Source organism: Antennarius striatus, chromosome 17 (genome assembly GCF_040054535.1).
Source record: "Antennarius striatus isolate MH-2024 chromosome 17, ASM4005453v1, whole genome shotgun sequence".
Taxonomy (NCBI): domain Eukaryota; kingdom Metazoa; phylum Chordata; class Actinopteri; order Lophiiformes; family Antennariidae; genus Antennarius; species Antennarius striatus.
In genome coordinates, this window is record NC_090792.1 from 10,744,638 (window position 1) to 10,766,860 (window position 22,223).

Consider the following 22,223-nt stretch of genomic DNA (forward strand, 5'->3'; position numbering starts at 1 on the left):
GTGTGTGTGTGTGTGTGTGTGTGTGTGTGTGTGTGTGTGTGTGTGTGTGTGTGTGTGTGTGTGTGTGTGTGTGTGTGTGTGTGTGTGTGTGTGTGTGTGTGTGTGTGTGTGTCTTGTGTTGTCGGTGCGGGGCCTGTGTGAGGCTGATGGGAGCAGAGTGGCTGCTTGTGTGGACGGGAGGACAGTTTTAAGAAAATAAGTCCCTGTAAATCCTCTTTTTTTTTTCTTTTTTTTTTTTGCGACGCGCTGGAATGTGAGAGGACGGGGCAGTGTTCTCAGGGAGAGCTGCGTCTTTCTACCAGGAGGGTTTTTTTTCTTTTCTTTTGTCACATATTTTTTCTTCTTAGTGTTTCATTCTCTTGTTAAAAAAATATAACGACACATATAAATACTGTATTGTATATTTTCTCACCTGGAATATTTTTTTTTGAGGCGGTTGATTAATATGCAACTACAGATGTTGTCGAAAGTTGTGATTTTAAGAATCGAAGAATAATTGTCCCCCAGAAATAAAAATATGACACTTTCGATATTGTTTATTGAATTTTACGAAAAAGAATAGTTTCCATTTCAGCCCTGTTCTTCGTGTTACTGCTCTCCTACTCATAAATATAATAAAAACGGTGACTAAACATCCCTTAAACCCCACTTCTCATCATCCACAGGCACACCGTTTATTTATTATCAATGCACCTCTCCGCGGTGGGATGGGGATGTTGTCGGTCGCCCTCTCGCTGCCATTGGCTGAGGAGCGTGCGTCAAAAAAGTAGCAGGGTGCATTTGTTTCCCAGAAAGAAAAAAAAAACAAAAAAAACCTCATCCTCCCCACCGGAGTGAGAGACGGAGACAGACCTCAGCTCAGTCCTGCGGCTCCCATTGGCTGGCAGTTGGTACAAAATCCAAGTCAAACCACTTCACTCACAACACACCAACAAATCCTAAAGGCGCACACGCTCCTCCATCACTCCGCACCGCTTCAGACCCTGATGCAGGCGCTCAGCGTTTAACTTCAATGCGCACTGAAGACGGCAGTTCCGGCTCCTGCTTCTGCTCCCGGTGGGTTTAGTTTGGCTTCAGGACGGCTTTAATCTGTACCGAGCTTTATTATTTCTCCTGGAGGAAAACACGCAGACAAAGAACTTTTCAACCTTTGATAACACGGTAAGTTTAACTTTTATTACTAATTTCTGTTATTAGTGTCAAGATAAATTAAGCATCGAATGAACAAGTCAAAACGAAAAAAAGCCCCTTTTTCAGAAAAAAAAAATGACAAAGGGATTCAGGGAAAAAAAACATCTTAAAATGATGCAGTCTGAAGAAACACCCCTGATTTAAAAAAAAAGAAAAGAAACTAAAGTCGATGAGAGAAGCTCTGGGCTGTTCGATTGCATCGAGCTGGACTCTTCAAAGTCTGCTGTTTATTTGAGCAAACTGAGGAGACAGTAAGAGTGCGCCTGGCCACCAGATTAATCTTAATGAAGTAGGCCTGAATGATGTCAATTGTAATTCATTGGCACAAATGATGATAGCCTCTGCTATTTGAAACAAAGAAATTCAATGGTAAATTAACGCCTTTCTGATATCATAATTCTTTTATGATTCCTGGAGGTCATATTTTACAAATTTCACACTCGTTGATTGAAGCAGAAACGATACCGAGGACTGAGTCCACAACCGAGAGAAGTTTCTCCTCCAAACGAACACCTTTTCATTTGAATACTCGGCCTAAAATTCTGTAAAGCTGGGTGCTTGTGGAAATTTGAGAGTGAAAAGAATATTTATGAATATGATGGAGAGAATTGGAGGGGGGGGGGGCTTTGCCTCCTTCATCCAAAGAGAAATAATGTCATCACGTCACATTTATTTGACTTTTTTAACTTCTGTTTTCTGACACGTTGATTCCTGCATCTAAACAGCTGGGTTGAGAATTTATTTTTTTGGGAAAAAAATAATTAAATATAACCCCTGCAGATATTTTTTAAACGTGTTCTCCAAAAACATGATTTCTAGAGACGCCGTGGTCGTTCAGCCTTTTTCTTTTTTTTTTTTTTTTTTTTTTGAGCCTGAGTGCGTTGAAGCCAAACTGCAGCTCCGCTGAGATGCCACTTGGATTATGTCACTAATTCATCAGCAGTAAAACATTTATCATAATTAATTTGCCGGCCGGTGACTGTTACTGAGGGTTGTGTGTGACTGCAGACGGGCCTGTTTTAAGGGTGACAGATTGGGATGAGGGTTAAAACCGTTGGATATTGGGGGGGAAAAAATGCAACTAATCAAGGCGCGCAGTGGGGATGACGGGTGAGGGTCATTGAAGTTAAAGTCAGCGCGATCACACATGAACCATCAACACCAGAGCACATTTATTTCTATTTGAAGAACTCCGTGTTCATACTGAATTTTAAAACGATCGAAGCAGAGCTGCATGTTCCCAAAATTGGAAAGTGTTTTTTTAGCCCCAAGTAAAAATACACACCGTCTTCTAAAGTATCGAATTTTAGATGTTTATTAATCAGTCAATGCCAGAGGAATTTTTATATTAAATAATAAAGTTGGAAAATATTTGAATGATGAATGAGATATTAGGTGTAAGAAAATATTTACGTCGACTCAACGTGTTTTAAATTATTTGTTTATATTAAAATAATTTCCGTCCTTCAGCTATTAGAGAGTATTTTTAGATTTATACACAAACACAAAATGAAGAGAATAAAATAGAGTGAAAGATTAAAATGAAGGTGACAAGTAAACAAAAAAAAATAGACCAAACACTTTGAGAGTACAACTTTTAATTCTTATATTTCAAATATTAAAGAAAAAAAATCAAACTTTCCATTTCCACATTTAGTACACTCTTAAATAAGAACAAATGCTTTTATCGGAACCTCAAACTGACTTGTTGCAGTTGTTGTGTCGGTAAAAAAATTTTTTTCCTTTTGGGGTGGAGGGTTTGGTGAGAGATGAGGCTGAGAGATGCGTCTTCAGGAGCGCTGTTTGCTGATTTATCAAATATTTTTTTTCACGACAGTTTTACTTGAATGAGCTAAGAAAATGTTTCTTCATAATGTCTCATTCTGTTTTAATTTTTTGGTTTTTGGAACAGCTGCCCGAAATAACACGGACCGTGCGGCGAGCGGAGGACACCAAGTACATCTCAGGAGCTCCATCAGTTTTCAAAATTTTCTCCAACTTCAGCCCTCAAACAAACATTAGCATGATGTCGTATCTAAAGCAACCACCTTACACAGTGAATGGGCTCAGCTTAACCACGTCTGGAATGGATCTTTTACATCCATCGGTGGGCTATCCAGGTGGGTGTGAAGTTCATTATAAGGCATGATGAAAGAACAATTATTTGTGAAACCACTATTTAAATAACTGAAAGTGTGACAGTGTGCAATTAAGTCCTACTTCCAAAATTCGAAATTTTAAAAGTGAAGCTGCTTCCAAATTATCGATACAGTGCACTAACTGTATAAAAATCGATTGGATCATGATCTATTTTTAAAAAAAGTGTCGTTCAAACGCACTAAACAACTTCAAAATGAATTTAAGTCTCTCGTCAATCGCTTTTTTACCTTGAGAATTCATTTTAATTTACTCAAAATCTTTCCATTATTTGTTATAAGAGACAATTTGCATCGAAGTCTGACTGGTGCGTAATTACGCAAGCAAAAAAAAAATTAAATCACGCTTTTCTTTTGCTATCCTTTTCCATATTCTTCAAATAAATGCATAAGGAGTAAGAAACTGATCTACATTTCATTTTTCTGTACAGCAACGCCACGGAAGCAGAGGCGAGAAAGGACTACTTTTACACGCGCACAACTCGACGTTTTGGAGGCGTTGTTCGCCAAAACGCGGTACCCGGACATATTCATGCGCGAAGAGGTGGCGCTGAAAATCAATCTACCGGAGTCCAGGGTTCAGGTGGGTCAGCGGAACCTGATCAATGTGGTCATTTATGGTAATTATAGACATTATAGACGCATTACGTCACAGGAATAATTTATCAGTGACCGAGTAAGAAAAGAAGCTTCATGTCGCCTGATGATAAATACAAAATATTGAATTAGGCTCATTAAAAATATATATATTTATACCAACACTGGCAGCCACACTAACAGTAACCCGTGGCAGTCTGGATATCTGAAGTTTAGGGTTCTGTGTGCTTGAATTCTATAGTGGAAACTTTTTGTAACTGGGGGCAGATGATTTGTCTCATTGATAGATTCCTGGGCCAAGAATCAGAATCAGATCAACCCCTCTATGACAATAATCACAATACGTCTGGAACAAATGAAATAAATATACCCTGTCTCCCCACAGAGACTGGTGATAATCCATTCAATAAAATGTGTTGTTTTTTTCTCCAGGTCTGGTTTAAGAATCGACGGGCAAAGTGTCGCCAGCAGCAGCAGCAGCAGCAGAACGGGGGCCAGAACAAGGTCCGTCCTGCCAAAAAGAAAAGTTCCCCGACCAGAGAAGTGAGTTCAGAGAGCGGAGCCAGCGGCCAGTTCACGCCCCCCAGCACCACCACCGTCCCCGCCATCCCGACCAGCACAGCGCCAGTGTCCATCTGGAGCCCTGCGTCCATCTCTCCGCTGTCAGACCCCCAGTCTACCTCCTCCTCCTGCATGCAGAGGTCCTACCCCATGACCTACACCCAGGCCTCCAGCTACAGCCAAGGCTACGCCGGATCGACGTCCTACTTCAGCGGCATGGACTGCGGCTCGTACCTCGCCCCCATGCACCATCAGCTGTCCGGGCCTGGTTCAACTCTAAGTCCGATGAGCACAAACGCGGTCACAAGCCATCTGAACCAGTCCCCGGCGTCCCTCCCCACCCAGGGCTACGGGACGTCCGGCCTGGGCTTCAATTCCACAGCAGACTGCTTGGATTATAAGGACCAAGCCGCTTCGTGGAAGCTGAACTTCAATGCCGACTGCTTGGATTATAAGGATCAAACTTCCTCGTGGAAATTCCAGGTCCTGTGAACAGAGCAATCAGATGTTAAAAGTGCGCAAACAAATGACGATCACATCAGACACGGCGCTGCCATCTCTCCATAAATCACATCTGGTTGAAAATGTTAGTCGGGCTCGGCGAGGCAGGGCCCCTAGGGGCCCCGGGCTTTTGGCATGATGTTCTATGGTCCTCCTAGAGGAAAGGTTTAATTTATTTTAGCACCGTCAAAGAGATTTTTTTTTTTGTTTAGTTCATTTACAAGTTGTAGTCCCTCATCCATGTCTGTCGGTCTGCGCCCCCGGTGCGTCAGAACACCTGTGGAGGAAAACAGGACGCGGACTCAGAAAGAAACAAACACCTCAGCCACGGAACTAATGTCTGTCTGGACTCCAGCTCACTGCTCGGGATGGACTGACCTCCGTCAGGCTTCCTTACAACCTGCTGACCTGCTGGCAGAGAGAGGACGAGGGTGGTGTGGACATGGATGCACTACTTTATTTAAGAAAAAAGTGTTTATAAGGAATCAATATGTAGTTTCTAAGAGACAATCAGTGTGTGTCTTATATAAATGGTACATGTGGGGTTTTTTTTTTTTTTAATCTGTGCTAGCCTTCGAAACTGTGATCTGTCGTATTGTATGCAATTTGTGAGCCCCCTCGCATCAGACTCTCTGCTGTGATTTTAATAGATTTCTATCTCCTTTTTTTTTTTGGGACAACGGAAAATGCGAACGGTTTAATTGCCGGCACCGCTAAGGCAGACGAGACTTTCCACGCACATGGTAGTAATAATAATGAAGGGTAAGCCCAACTGGAAATGACTCTCGGCTGCTGAGAGCGCCACGCTTTGCTGCCGCATTGATCTGAACGCGGTGATTGTGGATCCGTTCCTGGCTCCAAAGATGGTGTGACCTCACCGCTGAAAAGACATGAATAAAGGTCCTGTGAGCTTAAAACTCTTTCATCAAGATACGATCTGTGTGTGTGTGTGTGTGTGTGTGTGTGTGTGTGTGTGTGTGTGTGTGTGTGTGTGTGTGTGTGTGTGTGTGTGTGTGTGTGTGTGTGTGTGTGTGTGTGTGTGTGTGTGTGTGTGTGTGTGTGTGTGTGTGTGTGTGTGTGTGTGTGTGTGTGTAAGAGAGAGAGAGAGAGAGTTGGAGAAGTGTTGAGTTTTTCCTCACAGGGATATTCATAAACGGTCTTAAAAATAATTGATGAGAGAAAAGTCACATTTCAACTTTTGTTATCTGAAATGATCAAATCAGGACCCTAGAAGTAAGGGTCTTATTATTATTTAAACAAGAAATACCTTTAAAAAAATATTTTTCAGCTGACTGAATTTCATGTTTGCAGTGTGATAATTACACCAGCTATAAGAGTACTGTATCACACTTTTCAGGGGGATGCCAACACCTTGATCATGCATCCTTAGTTAATCAGTATTATGTAATATTTTTATTTAAAAAAGTAATGTTACGTTAGATAGTTTCTAGCGCTGAATAATAATAATAATAATAATAATAATAATAATAATAATAATAATAATAATAATAATAATAATAATAATAATAATAATAATAATAACGGTCGCATAAAAAATCTGTTAAAAGTTTATTGATAAAAAAAAGAATATGTGTCAGAGGACGATTTTAGTTTCCTGGTGGTTCAATTCAGTAAAGCAGGGTTCAATCCCGGCCGCCGAGAGATAATAATCCCAATATTTTCCCGGAGGGGGTTTCTTTGAGGCCCGGGGGCCGGAGCGGTGCCATTCAAAGCGCACCGCGTGGGTTTTACACGCCTGATCCTCAAACATGCGCTCTGAGATGAAACCTAATATTTAATCTGACGAGAAACAATGAAAACTCTGGGGTTAATATATAAAGAAGTTGCAGCTGTTAGTTTGGGTTATTATGCATCGCAAGGGAAACACTGCATTTGAAAATAATTAGGATCATTCTTTAAAAAAGAAGAACAAGAAAAAAAAAAAGGAAAGATAACCGGTGCAGGTGGTAATTTCTGTATCCTAAATATGACGCAGGATTGTGAGTCATCTGAAAGCCACCACTAAAACTCGAGTCACTGCTTAAACAACATTAAGCGCTTTATTTTTGAACTCATAGAAAGGAATCCATAATATTCCTGTAAAATCATGAAAATACGAGGCTACTAATTTAGGACTAAAACCTCTCATCCGGTGGCTGGATTTATTTGTATGATATGGGGTGGATTTTATTCCTTAAAATACTATTTGAGGGGTTGTGTTTACTGTATCTGCTCCAACTCTGACGTCCAAAGCTTCTCGACATGACACAGTGAAGTCAGAGCGACTGTGGGATCCGTAATGAGTCGACATGGCTCTGCAGTGGGCTAATTGTTAGAAGTCCAACATTCAATTAGTATCCTTGACATTGCCAATAATCTCTCTTTCATTGGACTCTCCGCTAAAGCTGCGCACTAATTAAAAGCGTTGCTTGAAATAATCGAAGCGTTAAAGAGAAGAGCGACTTTGATTCCACTCCTGCGTGGACAGAAGAAAAAAAATTGTGTGTGTGCGCTTGAGGGGGTTGGGTTGTACTTTTGAAAGACTTAATTACACAATAGCCTGTATCCATAACTTATTCAAGGGTGACGCAGAAATAGCTGTTTATATACAATTTGCACTTGACATTTATTTTATCACGCAGGGCCGATTTTAGCGTCATAAAATTCGAGGACCGTTTTTACTCATAGATTTTTGCGCATATATTCTTATGGCGCTCAACAATGCAACGATTGAATTTGGAAACAATGACAGGAGAATGAATATTCATGAGACGCGTCTCCTCTCAGTGTCAACAGTTCCTCCAGCCCGGCTGATGCAGCAGAAAGAAGAAAGAAGTGTGTTAAGATCACTTTTAAATGTAGAAAAATATTCCAATAACCGGCAGAGACCTGACTGGAAGGAAGAAAAAAATGACAGCAACGTTGAAGAGGAAAGAGATCTGACTCATTTGGATTCAGCTTCAAGACGTTTGTCATCTTCATCTCGGTGCGCCTGATTGAAAATGTTCCTCTGAATAAATGATGAAGGTTATATAAAAAAAACCACACATATCTAAATATTTATTTAACTCCAGCTCAGTGGGAATAAAGCAGCCCCATAGTGTTTGTTTCTTTAAATGTCCATTTTAAAGGATGTTCACTGATAGTTCACTGTTCACTACATCCACAATCAGCTGACACACAAGTGCCTTCTTCCTACTTGTTATTGTAACCTTCAACGCGCACAAGTCATGAGGAGGATTAAACGCGCCGGCCTCCACAAAGCATACAGTTTTAATCATGAGCAGAGCGGTGCTCAGGAGCATATGGGGCAAGCCGAGGCTGGTTTAATCCCCCCCGGTGTGTGTCTAGCAGCGGGCTGCGCTGCGCCCCCGGTCCTGCTCCCGGACTGGTTGCTGTCCGGTCGGTCGCCGACAAGCCTCATCCAGCGCAACCACGGGCCCGTTTGGAGGCTGATGCAGGCCGCGGTGCCTGCTGGGGGAGGAGGTGACTACCCCCCCCCCCCCCAACAACAAGACATCTGATTTACAAAATGATATTTTTTTTTTCACCTCACTTAGAAGAAAGTCAAGGCAATCAGCTTCATGTCGTTGCAGGAAGTTTCAGTGAAATTTAAGTGTAAGTATGGTGATGACAGATGGGCAAAGCTTTATTCATTACATTTTATTATTATTATTATTATTATTATTATTATTATTATTATTATTATTATTATTATTATTATTATTATTATTATTATTAAGAGAGTGAGAGAGAGAAAGAGAGAGAACCGCTCAGAAATATGGGGCAAATTAATAAAAATGAGGTTTCTTCAGGCAAATCAGTTCATTTTTAATAGCACAACTTTGAAAGGCGTTGTCTACTTCATATATGATTAAATGCACATCTACTTTTAATTTACACACTAAAATGAGATGATGAATAAACAGAAAATACCATAATGTGATAAAATACGACTGCTAATAAAAACAAAAATAAATAACATTAGATAATAGAAGATAATCAATTCGTTTTCCTTAATATAAGATCATTTTCTGAAATTATTTAAATTTGTGATGTCATCAGTGAATTTGGTAATCTCGCCAGAGATTAAATTAAAAGGGTTTCATGTAGCCTAACAGATTTAGATGTTTTGAAAAATGAAGTCTAAAAAGATTTGGAGTAAGCGCACTAAAAGGCATGTTATTTTAATTTCTCAGATTGCTCACATAAATCTATGGATTTACAGAGATCCACAGCTGATAATAACAGCAGAAGCTTGAAAAGATGGAGGTCTGATGAAGTGAAGGGCCACAAACTCTTTCTGCAAAAGCAGCCATCGCAGAACGTGCATCATCAGAAGTGCTGTTTCAGTTCCCCTCATGGCCTGAACTACTTTTTACATCCCGTAGAAGAAAAACCCATGTAATTTACTTTTGACTCTACCTTTACCCATTTAAGTGCTTTTAAAAAATACAGTCAGATCAAATGTGCCTAAATATTTGGCTTATGATGTTCTAAAGCCCCACAGGACACAGAGAGCTTATCAGTTCATTAGCCACTTGATGGCCTATCTCAAGTTGCAGTAGGTGGGAGGAGGGCAATGGATGAGGATTCAACCTTCCATTACTGAGTCTTTTTTTTTTTGTTAAGCTATTTAACAGCACAGAAAAAAAAAATCAAAACCATAAGAAGATTACCAGATCTCCGCATATGTTAAAAAACACATTACTGCAATGCTTATGGGTCGAGTTAATACCTAGTTAGTTAACACTCACCTAGTGGACATCCATTTAAAACATTTTAGCTGAAGAATTTGGGAGACACCATTCAGTATCAATATTTTTGCCAACAAACAGCTATAATCGGTCTGTTTCTGTCTGATCACATCATAACATATTTAGATGACAGGTCCATCAAACACCTTCTATTAAATATTCCCTGTTCGTCATCAAATGAACAAATTTAGCGGATTATGAAATGCAATAATGGCGACATTGTCCTCTCAATCAGTAGGATGTTGCAGAGGCAATTGCTTAAATAATGAGTGTAATCACACCTAACTGACCATTAATAATACCCAAAACAGACAATGTGAATACTGCATAACAGCATGTTAATAAATGCAGCGAGTAAAGGCATGAAATATTAGTCCAAGGAGTTATTTCTTGGACCTATAATCCATGTTGTTTTTGCAATGGAACCACACAGAGAAAATAAATATTCTTTTGCTAAAATATATTTGAAACATCAACACAGGCTTTCATGTTGACATTAGAATTATAAATTAAAGGTCCTGCTCTGAAAACTTTGCGTCTCATGGCCTCCGGTAGTGAATTGATTTGTTCAGGTGTCATGAACATGTTATGTCAGTTCCTGTTACTTCTACCGAATGAAATTAAAGACCGCGTTATTTCAAGCTGTTATTTAAACCATCAGTGGTGACTCTTCAAGCTGAAAGCTTTTCTTCATGGTTTGGTCAATAAAATGTTGAACATCAGGGACAGTGGTCGGAGCCCAGCCGATTGACAGACACAAATAATCCCACTTGAGTTGAAGCAAAGCAAAGTTGAGTCAGAAACAAGGCAGAATGTCACAAACGTCAGCGGAGGCATTTAATATCATTTGCATAGCGAGCTTTTCATTACAGGTATTCTCTTCTGCTTTATAATTTTGACTGAAAATTGGGGAAATAGCAGGAGCACCTGACATTTGACATTGTATATAAGCCATGATCAAACTCCACAGTTAATGGCCTCAAACACACCTTTTGATCACAAATAGCTTACAAATTTAATGACTTCATGGTGAGCAGAGCCAGTTTCTCTCCATTCTGCCAGTATTTTGTTTGCAGGCTCCACAGCATATCTCAGAATAGAAAAAGTAGTTCAACAATATAATTTACTAATTTCCCATTAATCCTTGGTGGGATTTACTGAGCAAAGTCAATTAATTTATAAAAGGCAGGATTTCTATGTGACATGACACTATTTTTTATTCTTTAAGGTGTCTTTAGGCTTCATAAGTACATGTGGTTTTCATTATGATATTTAATAGTGTAGTAGCATGTGAAACATCCACTTCTCTCATTCTCATCAACCCTCTGAGCCCAGAAGACTCCCCCCTATAAGATTTCACATAGGTGTACGTATTGAGCCCTGAGTCCTAATTTACATCTTTTTAACAAACACTATCGCTCAATTTCTTGCAAACACTCTTCTGTTGAGTCTGTCTACGGAAGGAATTCATCAGCGACACCTAACAGATGAAAGCTGGGGGACCGCCGCCCCACCTACAAGGACAGAATGGCATGGCTACAGAGCAGAGAGGGAGGAAAAGGCAAATGAGTCCAAAAGCAGAATCTCTTCTTGGCTTATTTCAATGTTTCATTGAGTGTTGTACATCAATGAACTGTTTCAGGGTGTCACTGCGCAGGAGCTAAGCCTTTTGGATTCACGGCCCGCAAGTGTATGCCTTCTTCCAACGTGCCTTGAATACATGAAAGCAGGCTTCTGGATTACACAAGCTTCTAACATAGTTCAACTTCTGGAAAAAAAATACCTCAATAAGAAACTTTTCAGCCAGCAGCCAGAAACTATAATCAGTGATTTCATTCTAAAGAAACACTCAGTTTGTTGTTTAGGTTTGACATGCAGAAATTTATGATTTAGGTCACCGTTGTTCACATCAACCACAGTACTGATAAAAAGAAGGCTTCCAAGTACATATGCATTATATTACAGATGTGTTATGGCAGTTACTAATTCACTGATTTGTTTTGATAAAAGTTATTGCATGTGTACTACACAAAAATATGAATGAAAATCTCTGATATCACATAAAGTAAAACATATGTATTTCCAATGTGCTCCTCCATAAGAAAATCAAAAGTCATCTCTTAACACATAAACTTCTTCTTTTCCTTTTGACTTTTCCCTTCAGGGGTCGCCACAGCGAATCAATTGCCTCCATCTAACCTCGTTTCTGAATGCTTGTTCTGCATCCTCTTCTCTCTCATAAGAGATAAACAAAGTTGAAAACACTGGACATCTTAAAATTCAAAGAACAAAAATTCCTTGTGCAAACAAACTTTTTGTTTCACTCGCTGCTTTCCTGCTATCACATTGAACAGGAACAGTAGAGGCCCCAATACGGAACCCTGAGGAACCCAACAGGGTATGTGGTTTTCAATGAATAACGTACATACGTATATATTTGGCATGATTCATACGGTTTAACCAATAGATTTAAGATAACCCTGTGGTTAAGCAGTTAACTTTTCAGGAAATTCTTAGAGGCTGCTGTATTTTTGATCATTATGTTTGTGTGAGAGAAGAGGATGCAGAAGACAGGGTTAGATGGAGGCAATCGATTCGCTGTGGAGACCCCTGAAGGGAATAGCCGAAAGGACAACAAGAAGAAGAAGTTGCTGTGCATTATAGTATTATAATGGTGCAAAATAAGGAGAAAAAAAAAAGGGTGGGGTGGGAGGGGGCATTTCCAATCCAGCTACAAGGTATTTCAAAAATGTAAAAAAAAGTTTACATATTCTTAAACCTTAGATTATATTTTTGATTAAGCAGATTGTGATATCTTTAGCAACATGACTCCACTGTAGTTCATGTAACCACATGTCATGTCGCCCAAGTTGATTCAGGATCATTATTCAAAGTCAAACCACTTTTTTGTTTCCTTGGTTTTTCATTTTCTATTTTCTCTATTTATATAAGCCAAGAATGGCAGGTAAGACACTAATTTTTCCATTTGTAGCTCCTCCAGTTCTGTTGTGCCCTTTCACTGAGGCAATAATGAACTAAAAAAAAAAAAAAAAATCAAGCTATTTTCAGATCTTGGGACATCCCTTTCCTCTTTGTTTTCTGTCTGAGAATCCGCTGTCCACTTCTCCTTCATCTTCAACCCACAGTAGCTGAACTACCATTGTTCCCCTTTAGGTTAACAGTGTCAGTGACGGTCAGTGTAATTCATACCATCAATACAGAGTCCAGATATTACAGAGCTCCTGGTGATTTTTAATGTATTTTAGACAGTGGCTACTAACAGCTCCTACATTCACCTAAAGAGTTTAGTTCATTGCAGCAGGAAAACTCAGGTGACAACAATGGAAATGACTGCAGCCCATTTATGTCAGCAAATTCTAGAGTTCTGGCATCGCAAGTTGGATCACTGTCCTGGTTTATTAGAACACGTACAATGATATTTGTTCCATATTCACTTTTCCTACTCTAAGAGGAAAAGTTTCAGTGTTTCTGTGGGGTATTCATCTTGTCCTTGCTATGACCACTACCCACATAAAACATATCATTGGCCTTTTCTGCTTTTCATACAGGAGAGATAAGACATTAACAATCATCCCTTGGTACAGCCCTGATGGGGTTGGATTAAAGCATAAAGTGTTATTTCAAGTGTTTAACATGGGGTCCAGTCAAACCCGGGACTTTATAGAGCAGTGTGATCACTTTACAACCTCTAGTGGCTGCTGTAAGATTCATTGACCCAAAGATGATCAAATGGACCAAAGATGCTTCACTGGTGTATTCTCTCCACCTGAAAATAAAATAACTTGTTTGCCTAATTTCACACATTAAATAAACTAAATATAGAAATGTAATGATTTTCACTTAAAAAAAAAAAACCCAAATGCATGGAAACAGACACAAACGCCTGTTTCCATGTTAAGGAGATGGTGTTCCCAGCTTAAACACACACACACACACACACACACACACACACACACACACACACACACACACACACACACACACACACACACACACACACACACACACACACACACACACACACACACACACAAACATTTATTGTGTCTCATGGGTTAAAGTGAAAACTTCTGTGGGGTCTCCACATCTCCTTCCTCCATCATAGACAGCTAATTCAACAGTTTCAAAATTCTTACCATCCTGATCAATTCTACCTCTTTTAATCCCTCTTTCCCTCCTTCCACCTGTTAGCCTGGGCCTGCCTGTGTATCCCCCTCTCTCCTGAGACCATATGGGCTGACGGCCGACGCTGGGAGTCGTTGAGTGCGGAGGAAGACAGATGCAACACCGCCCTACCCCCTCTCCACCCACCACAACCAGCCCTTCCCTCCTATCCACCTGTTTAGGTCACAGACCGGTCGGATGAGTGGTTGTGCGCGTGCCACACCAGTGGCTTGGCCACTGCGTTATTATCCCACCCAAGACAAAAGGGTATTTAGGGAGGCCGGCTGCCTGCCCAGGGGAACACAATGCCGAGAGGCTGGCAGGCCGGAGGACCCAGGGCATTGGATCACGTGCCCGCTTTATGTGAATGAGCATCAGGGGGCATCTGCTGTGTGTGCGCGCATGTGTGTGTGTGTGTGTGTGTGTATGCATGTGTGTCTAACCTGGGGAATTATGCCAAACAAGGGAGCAAGAGACAAAGAATATGACGTGCGTGTGTTTGAGGGGGGTATTTAAACACAATTGCATCTATTATTATTAGATGAGGTCTATTCATGAATAAACTCTGGTCCAAGTAATAATAGGTCAACTTCTGTGGCTAATGAAATTCACGTTGGAACACATACTTATTTGTCTGATTTGAACGTTTAAAGGAACGTTTAAATAACTGAGCTGAGCCTTGCTGTGAACAATGGCACATTTGTTTGTGTAAATGCAATCTGTCATAGTGCACAAACGACACCATAAAACTCATTAATTCAAAACTTAGATCATAAAGCATCCTCCAAGCTGATCCAAGTCTGTAGTTCAATAATCAGTTAAAAAAGGAATCAAAATATTCACTTCTTTTTTTTTTTTTAAAGGCTTCTGTAGTGAAGGTCAAACAACACACACTAACTTGAGTTTCCACTGAATCAGAGTTGGCTCTTACACAGTCTCTGTCCACTCAAATCAGTTCACAGATGAATAAAACTGATCAGTTAGAACGACCAGTGATTAGCTGCCCCCATCTGTTCCCTGTGGACAGGGCTCGGTTATGAACTCCAGCAGAGAGCGACGTTTTAATCAACCCTATTTGACCTCTATGGATCTGCTCCGACTATCACACCGGCAGCCTGTGGAGCTGGAATTGTCTTAAAAGCTGCATGTTTGACTGTCTTTTATAATTTTCTGTTATTCTGTCTGCCCCCTTGTTTGCCTGCTCTGCAAGCTCATTTATTCATGCGTGTGTTTTTGTTTAGTCTAGACAATGTTACATCATTCTGGCAGGGGTGTTTGTATGTTATTGTGTCTATTGTGGCTCACTACATCATGTCATGCTCCCCCGTCAGGCACGGTTACACATGGCTTGTGGCGCCCTGACCTACAACTCCCCACCACCACCACCACCCTTGTTTGTCAGCGGTTGTTTGGCCTACTTTCATAAAGACAAACACAGCCATTTGTTGTGTTTTGCATTTCCATTAAAAAAGAATAAACAAATGCCAGGGAGGTGAACAGTTGGAGCGTTTTTGTCTTGTTTTTTTTGGTTTTTTTTGGGGGGGGGGTTGCACATAATAACTATTTTACATATTTATAACAAAGCCAAGAATTGGGTAGTGCATCTTATTTTGTAGGCGTTAAAAAAACAGAATAAAGTGTTTATAAATAATAAATTCAAGTCCCTCTTACAGAGTTTTAAAAAAAAAAAAGTTTTACCATCAACCGTAAAATAACTAACTTTATTTCTTTTATCAGCCGGCTTGTCCTGACCTTCTGGACCCTCAAACTGAATCAACACCCGTCCCCCCCCTCACTCCATGGACAGTAAGGATGCTACAGTTCATTAATGAGTACGCTTCATCGCTCTTTAAGAGCCCTTAATTAGTGGCACATTGACACTGGCCAGGCCTGCACCAGCAGCAGGGACATGCTGGGAAGATAGGGATGCATCCTGGGGGGAGGGGGGGCACTGATATCCTCTCTGTTATTCAATAATCAAAGAGGCATCTAACTTACACTCAAGCGGTCCACCAAATGCGTTCATATAGAAAAATCAATTGTTTTGACACGAGGAACCTGATCAAACAAAATTGATTTGGTTTTTGAAGGGGGGTTGGGGGGTGACGCTGATAGCGCGGCGAGGCTCGGCAGTGGACTGTAGCAAACACACGTGATGGAGAAGCTTTAAATGGGTGTCAAACAAGCGAGGACATAATGTTTGAGTTAAATTATCAGCAGTCCCACAGGAGGCTTCTGGGACCGCTCCCCAGAGCCGGGGGTGTGTGTGGAATACAAACAGGGGATTCACCAGTGACCAGCAGGTCAGCCCTCCAAGAGGGATGGGTGCTGGTCGCTCCTGTGGGACCTGGTGAAATTCCTATAGCGGGGTTTTTTAATTTGCTGGACATGGACATGTCCCACACACACACACACACACACACACACACGCTTAGCAGGCACAAGCAGGACATGCTTCTAAAACGCATATATGAGTGTGTAAGGGGGGGATGAATCTTGTTTTAGGGTCCCAGATGGGTTAATGGGGACTTAAGCATCAGGATTACAATGCAACAGTGTGGTTTCTGATTGGATGGTTACTCCCCCAAGGTCACACTGGCTACCCCCATCTATTAGTCACCAACACAAGGCCAACGAGACGCAACATGAAGAGTACAAATTTATAAAAGCAAACACAAAAAAAATGACACAAGCAAATACACAAAAGCCACAATTTGAAAACAAAAACTGTATAAATCATAAGCATGTAAAAACAATGCCAAAGGTCATGTTCATATTCCTGACAATAAAAAAAGAAGTGCTCCCTCTCATGGTCATTATTATGATTTTTTTTTTCCAAGTTCATATGTACGGTCTTTATGATCTTTATGACCCCCGCCCTCCATCTCCCTCCCCAGCTGCTGGCCTCCACAGGTCTGGCCCCAGCCTGCCCAGCGAGATTGAAATGTTAAGGGCAGCAACGACAGCTCCACTAATTAAATTCTCCAGGTTAATCCCTGCCGATCCTCTCATCACACTCTCCCACCAGGCCCTGCAAGGAATAGGAGGGGGTGGGGGCAGAGAATGGGGAACAACAAACAAACAATTCAACATTGATAACGAACGCAGAAAGATTCAAAGGTAAAGACAGAGACTGAATGTGACAATGGAAAGCCTGAAACGGTGAAGTGGGGGGTGGTTTAAATGAGCAAATGTGTGGACAAACACGTATGTGGTGGTGGAGGACACAAGAGCATCACCAAACAAACGTGCAACCTTGGCAACCAAAAATCTGATGGTGGATCGGAACGATCACTTAACGTCAGCCCGTCTTAAAGGGGAAAAAAAAACCTTCTTGTAATAATATTGCATGAAACACATCCCAATGTTGACGACTTGGGTGACACATTCCAAGCCCCAGGTTCTCATCATCCCAGCAGGTACAGTGAGCTCATGTCGGCTCATGCTCCACTGTATGCAGATGATACCGCTTTCATCCTGACCAACAACATGACGGCCTTGGCAGCATCAGGATCGCTAGCACATTCCACCTCCTCAGGGGAACAGAAGTGAGCGGGGACTAGCCTGACAGCAGTGGACTTTTAGGGCTATCAGAATAAAATCATCATCCAAAGCAAAAACAATGATCCTGAAGAGGGGAGGAAATGTTGTTGAGTAAATAAAATGATGAATTCAATGACAAAACAAAAACAAAACCGTAGTCTCATATTGTGACAATTTTATATTATTTTCAAGTTATCAGAGGGGGAATGGATGAGCAGGTGGGTTTGTACATGGAAGGTGTGGTCCCGGGGCGGATGTGGGGGTATTACACAATGTGGGCATGCAGCGTCACACACACCACGCGCCTGCGTTGTGGCTTCGCTCAGAGGTGTAATGCCTGATTAGGGGATTACAGGAAAGTGCTTCTTTGCAGTTCTGTGAGAAACAATTATTAACATGTTGGTGTCTCTAATCCTGGATAAACACAGCTTTTCAAGAACAACAGCGAGTCTTTCTTCCCTCTTTTTTTTTTTTTTTTTTTTTAAAAAGATCCGTCTTTAAACCCTGTGTCACTTGAACTCCAAAGTCTAACTAATGCCGATGGAGGAGACGGGCCAGCGGACCGAGAACAGAGGTGGTGCTCTTGGTCTGAGATGCAGCCGGCCAACAGGCCTTCACATCGGGAGGAAAATCCAAACTTAGCCCGGGGACAGGAAAGCATTGTGCTGAGCACTGCTTGTTGAAAGGGCATTAGACTGAAACATGTTCGCAGCTCGTAATCTTTTATTTGTTTGTACATTTTATTCATGTAATCTGCTTTCTACTAATACAGAGATGATTTCGTAAGTCACGCCAGGGGATTCCTGTGTAGTACAACCAGGTGGGGAAGAACCACAAAGACCTAAAAGCAGGTTAATGCTGCACTCTACTGAGTAGTCAGTGCTTTTGGCATGATTGTTGAACTGGAAGCATGGAAAGGCTTTTTGGAAAGTTCAAACCACTTCTTTTTTACATATGTGAAGCCTCATAGCTTCTGTGGGATGGTATCATATAACTTGACTTTCCTCATCATGCTAAGCACATACAGTATATACAATCAATAACAAATGGCTGAAAAATAGGCAAATTAACAGGATGGCTTCAAAGTTGACATTTTTGTCCATATCTGTCATATTTACAGTAAAAAGAAAAGTAGAAAAGAGGAAAGCTTCTTCTGTGATGCCACAGTGAAATTCACCTTCACCCTATAAATTTGTTTCAGTTCCTTGAGTCTAAGTGGATGTTTAGGTCAAATTTTGAAGTGGTTCCTTCCTTAGACATCACATTCACAAGTATGGAATGGATTGTTAGACAACCGGACAACATGAGCCTCCGGCCACAGCAGTCACCGATCTGGTGATTCCTGAACTAAAGTGGAAACAATAAAGTGACAGTTGTGTGCACCAAAAGTGAGGCAGGAAGCAATCACTTCACACCGCTGATTCCAGAGTCCCCAACACACACATGCCTCCACACAAACACACACTCACTTTATCATTTCAGTGTAGCCCGTGGCGCTGAAATATAGCACATCAAAAAATCCTGCAAGTTTCATTTGCGATGCCCTTGAACCTGCTGACTAGCCAGACCGTCCACTAGCTGACACTTTGAAGAGTTCCTCGTCTCGGTCGTCTCCTCTGCTGCCATTTTGTCTGGTCCAGAGATGTGATTGATGATACATTCGCTAACTCGGCAGGTATGAACAAAACATTTAGTTAAAAATATGATTATACGATTGTTTACTTTGTTAACAGGGGAAAGAAGATTCTTCAAAGCATCTTTAAAATATCTAAAAATTGGCACACTTCAAACTTATTGTGATGATGTCATTTTATTGAACTCTGGGAAGGGTACCATTGAATATCCACCATGGTTCCAGTTGCCTTGCTTCCACAGAATAAGGGGACAGGTGATGTGTGGTCCTAAAGGTGCTGGTCCTGGTGCAGAATGCTGCGGATGTGTTGTGCCCATCTGGCAGGGCAGGGTTTAGCCCTAATCCCACAGCCCCTCGGCGGGGGAGCCCCCGGCTGTTGATCACTGGCCCCCATGCTGGTGCCTCCACACTCCTGACCTCCTCAGCTCACAACCAGACAGAACTCTGCCACAAGAAAACAAGTCTACCGACACAACATCACCACAGGGCATTACGCAAGATTAGTTTACAAGACCATCATATTGCACAAACATCTTTCCAGGCATGTGTCAATATTAGGTGACGAGTTCTGATGTCCTGCAAGAGACATGCAGGCTTAAAGAACATGGATACGAACAGACACTACGACAGACAAGGAGGAAGTGTGACCCCAACCAACAGGAAAACACAGAAAACCCACATGCAGGGGGTACACAGTTTTGTTTTTGTGAGACAATGGAGGAAACACATTTATGACACACACAAGTAGACACCAAGTAAACACACACACATAATTACAAAAACATTGACAGAAAGGCAAACACACAAAGACACCCAGAAGCAGTCACCCAGCCATACACACCACACACCTAACCACTGATAATCCCCTAGACACAGGAACACACTCACACATGCACATACCGAGCATCATTATGTTTATCACTGTGAACCAGCCCACCGACACCCATCACTCTAATTCCATTTGTCTGTTTAGATTCGTTTTGCTTTAATCCTCCCTTGTTTGTGCACATCTGCAAGCGCTGCAATAGCACAGACACAACGAGACCGGGAACGAGGGAATGAAGGAGAGAGACAGACAGGGAGAGAGCGGCAGACAGAAAGAGACAGAGAGGAAGACAGACGACGCTCACGGGAACATTCTCCCCTCCTGACATCCCGGTCGGTCCCTGTAGCTCCAGCAGAAAGGGGGCAGACAGGCGTATCTCCCTGCCCAGGGAGAGGCACCCTGTCCCAGCCGCGGAGCTGCCGCCAGGCCCGCAGGCCGCTGTAATCACTGCAAACAGTCAAACATCCAGTCACACAGCCTCTTACACCAACACAACATTACAGGCTTTTTACACAGTATTACAGCACATCTTATTATCCCATTCAAGTCCCTCTATTAGCTCAATTGGATGGCGGGATTTTCATTTGTAAATTGGGGGGATTTTAGATTAGCTTGTCTGTCAGTGATGAAATGCCCCCTGAGACTGTGAATTATGTGACCAATCACACATGAATCATTGCTTACACATGCTGTAGTGCAAGAATGGATGGTGTCAGCGAAAGGAAATTAAACAACTTTAACCTAGATTTATGCACCATCTATAAACGTTGTCACATATTTTATCAGTGTGAGCATCAGGGCGGTACAGTCACCAATCAGAGCCACCGTATTCTGTAAGTCTAAAGACAACAAAAAATTACACAGCAAAGGAACACGAATGAACAGGAAGAGTTTTTGTATAACTGACAATAAGCAGTGTTAGCTTTTATATAGCAAATATTATTCAGGTCTAATACGGAATTATTAAAGAGATAAATATTAGCTGTTATACACACCTAGCAGCAACATTATGCAGAATTGAAACCAGTTGGTTAAAAGGAGGCAGATGAATTACCCCTCTTCCTCCCCAGGCCTTCCATTCAGACACGGAGTGAGGGAGAAGGGAGGAGAGAGGGGGGAAAAAGGCACCCCGAGCTAGTCGACAGACCCGGCAAATTATGAAAATGCCTCTCTGTGTCCTAAATGGAGGCCGAGCTCTTTAATGTGGCACAAAATTAGAACCTGGGGGAGGAAGTGTGGCACGCTTGATTGGCGAAACCCCTCCTGGTCCACTACCCCACTCCTCCTCCCCCTCCTCTCAAAGCACACAGAGATATTATCCTGTGGCTGGTGGCACTCTCTTGAATTGGGGAAACTGAAGGACCCCAGAGAGAGCCCAGGGGCGTCCATAAAGGTGCCTAATTTGTCAGTTTACTCCTCAATTATTTAAATAGATCTAAGAGGAGAGCAGAGAGTCTCTTTTTTTCCGCCTCTTCGCGCTGAAAATAGAGAGAGAGACCTTTCTCCACGGTAGCCATTTTCAATTGCGCTCTGCAGTGCCGTCTTTGATATACAGAAGTGCAGCGGTGGAGAGGGGCTGGATCAAATAAACAAATGTGTGTAAACAAGATAACAACTGGAACTTGGGGATAATGTGCAGTATGTTCTGATGAACGCAAAGTTATTTCACGTTTAACAATTTACAGATTAAAGCAAACTTCATGAACATTTGAGAAAAAAGTATTTCAGTGAGGATTTAAGTGAAGGGTGGATATAAAGACCTTTTGTTAGTTATATCTCCACTCCTTCACTGACTGACTCCCCTTCCACACACACACACACACCCAATCAGCTCACACACATCCAACGGCAGGACTGGCTCACAGTCTTCAGTCAGAAACACCAGCGGTGGTGTGTTGGAGCCTGTGGCGGCAGATTATCAAACAGTTAAAGGTTGATCTTAGAAGTAGAGATGTAGCATTCCCCGACCCTGTGACCTCTAAGCCCTCACACACCTCCTTCTATTGTCTGGTTTGTTGTACTAGAAGGGTGAAGCTGCGTGCGTGGAGAAGGATGAGGATGCTGTGTAGGTGTAGGGGCTTCATACAGGCCCCTAATGTGACCTCATCTCTCACAGGCGTCCGGCGGTGGCGGGTGCAGGACCCTCTGGGTGTGAACGCTTTGCCACAGACCCTTATTGGGATTAACTCTCATCTGTGTGCCAGCAGTCATTTTCAACAAGCTCTATGTCAGCAGTGGTGCCAGCACCAGGCCCAGGGGGGAGCACAATATGA

At 41.8% G+C, this 22,223-nt stretch overlaps 1 protein-coding gene and 1 long non-coding RNA gene across 3 annotated transcripts; one reads left to right on the forward strand and one right to left on the reverse strand.

The window, feature by feature from the left end:
• The first annotated feature begins 10 nt into the window (after nucleotides 1-10).
• otx2b (orthodenticle homeobox 2b) lies at nucleotides 11-5,906 on the forward strand. The gene is made up of 4 exons (XM_068338906.1): nucleotides 11-1,161; nucleotides 3,104-3,311; nucleotides 3,779-3,930; nucleotides 4,377-5,906. The coding sequence occupies exons 2-4, from the start codon at nucleotides 3,215-3,217 to the stop codon at nucleotides 4,995-4,997; spliced, it is 870 nt and encodes a 289-aa protein (XP_068195007.1). The 5' UTR covers nucleotides 11-1,161; nucleotides 3,104-3,214; the 3' UTR covers nucleotides 4,998-5,906.
• A 10,796-nt stretch (nucleotides 5,907-16,702) lies between these two features.
• LOC137610979 (uncharacterized) lies at nucleotides 16,703-21,754 on the reverse strand. Of its 2 annotated transcripts, none has more exons than XR_011038577.1 (3): nucleotides 20,946-21,740; nucleotides 20,255-20,397; nucleotides 16,703-19,568 (listed from the first exon to the last, which is right to left on the reverse strand). It is a non-coding gene; the product is annotated as an uncharacterized lncRNA (long non-coding RNA). The 2 variants fall into 2 exon arrangements; XR_011038576.1 differs by having other exon boundaries at nucleotides 16,707-16,979; nucleotides 19,325-20,397; nucleotides 20,946-21,754.
• Between the last annotated feature and the right edge of the window lie 469 nt (nucleotides 21,755-22,223).